Source organism: Culex pipiens, chromosome 2 (genome assembly GCF_016801865.2).
Source record: "Culex pipiens pallens isolate TS chromosome 2, TS_CPP_V2, whole genome shotgun sequence".
Taxonomy (NCBI): Eukaryota; Metazoa; Arthropoda; class Insecta; order Diptera; family Culicidae; genus Culex; species Culex pipiens.
The window spans coordinates 168,448,976-168,449,962 of NC_068938.1; the positions used below are offsets into that span (position 1 = coordinate 168,448,976).

At 57.0% G+C, this 987-nt stretch overlaps 1 protein-coding gene across 1 annotated transcript; it reads left to right on the top strand.

Moving 5' to 3' along the window:
• On the top strand, positions 1-987 carry LOC120417221 (uncharacterized). Its single transcript, XM_039579182.2, has 2 exons — positions 1-381; positions 448-987. Exons 1-2 carry the CDS (start codon positions 60-62, stop codon positions 918-920), a joined length of 795 nt encoding a protein of 264 aa, XP_039435116.1. The 5' UTR covers positions 1-59; the 3' UTR covers positions 921-987.

Sequence of the window (987 nt, forward strand, 5' to 3'; positions counted from 1 at the left end):
AATCAGCTATAAAAGCTCCAGCGGGTCGTCAATCATTCAGTATCGGAGCTTGCTTCACAATGTTGTCCAAGTTGGTGGTTTTCGTTGCCCTGGTTCAGCTGTCACAGATCCGTGCGGACTTTCCCGGCTATCGTCTAAACCGGACCGTTTCGGCGATCAAGAAGAGCGTGGAACCATGCGACGGGCTGGGCCACTACTCGACGTGTACCTCGTGTGACACCGTGCAGGTGTGCTTGGGCACCGAGGTGACCTCGCGGCACTGTGGATCGCTGTCGCCGGACAAGCCGTACTGCAACAACGGCCAGTGCTCGGGAGTTCCAACGTTCGAGGGTGCCTGCCAGCCCCAGCCGATCTGGTGCTCGGACGAGGGTTTCTTCCCGGGTGAGTTGAAGTCGTGGGCGTGACACCAACAGTTTTGAACAATCTCAAATGCGTTCCGTTTGACAGATCCCTTCGTGTGCCAGATGTTCCACTACTGCCAGAAGGGAGGCTTCCCGTCGGAGGTGTACCAGTGCCCCGGTGATAGCGTGTTCAACCCGGACACCTTGGAGTGCCGCAAGCGCGAGAACGACGCCCAGTGCATGGTGATCAACTGCAAGGCCAACGAGGTTTTCTCCAAGTACGGAACCAGTGAGCGCTTCTTCGGGTACTGCGCCATGCAGGTTGGCTATGCGACCGCCGTCCGGGTGTTCCGGTGCGCCGAGGGAACCAAGTTCGATGGCGAGAAGTGCGTGTACGACTGTAAGACCGAGGGCAGATTCGCCGATGTCCGGTCGCAGTACATCTGGTACGAGTGCATCCGAAACGACGCCGGCCAGCTGGAGTCCATCACGAACAAGTGCCCGTGGGGAAGGGTGGTCGATATCAATCTGGGCGTTTGCATTCCGTGGAACGCACGTGCGGAAGTTATCCAGCTGTAAGGTTGTCGACGATACAGTGTAATGGGTTACCGTTTCAAAATAAAACAGGCATGCTAGGAACCGAAAA

Coding starts and splice junctions, on each gene's coding strand:
- LOC120417221 (XM_039579182.2), top strand. CDS start 60: ATGTTGTCCAAGTTGGTGGTTTTCGTTGCCCTGGTTCAGCTGTCACAG. Junction 382..447: donor GGACGAGGGTTTCTTCCCGG/GTGAGTTGAAGT, acceptor TCCGTTTGACAG/ATCCCTTCGTGTGCCAGATG.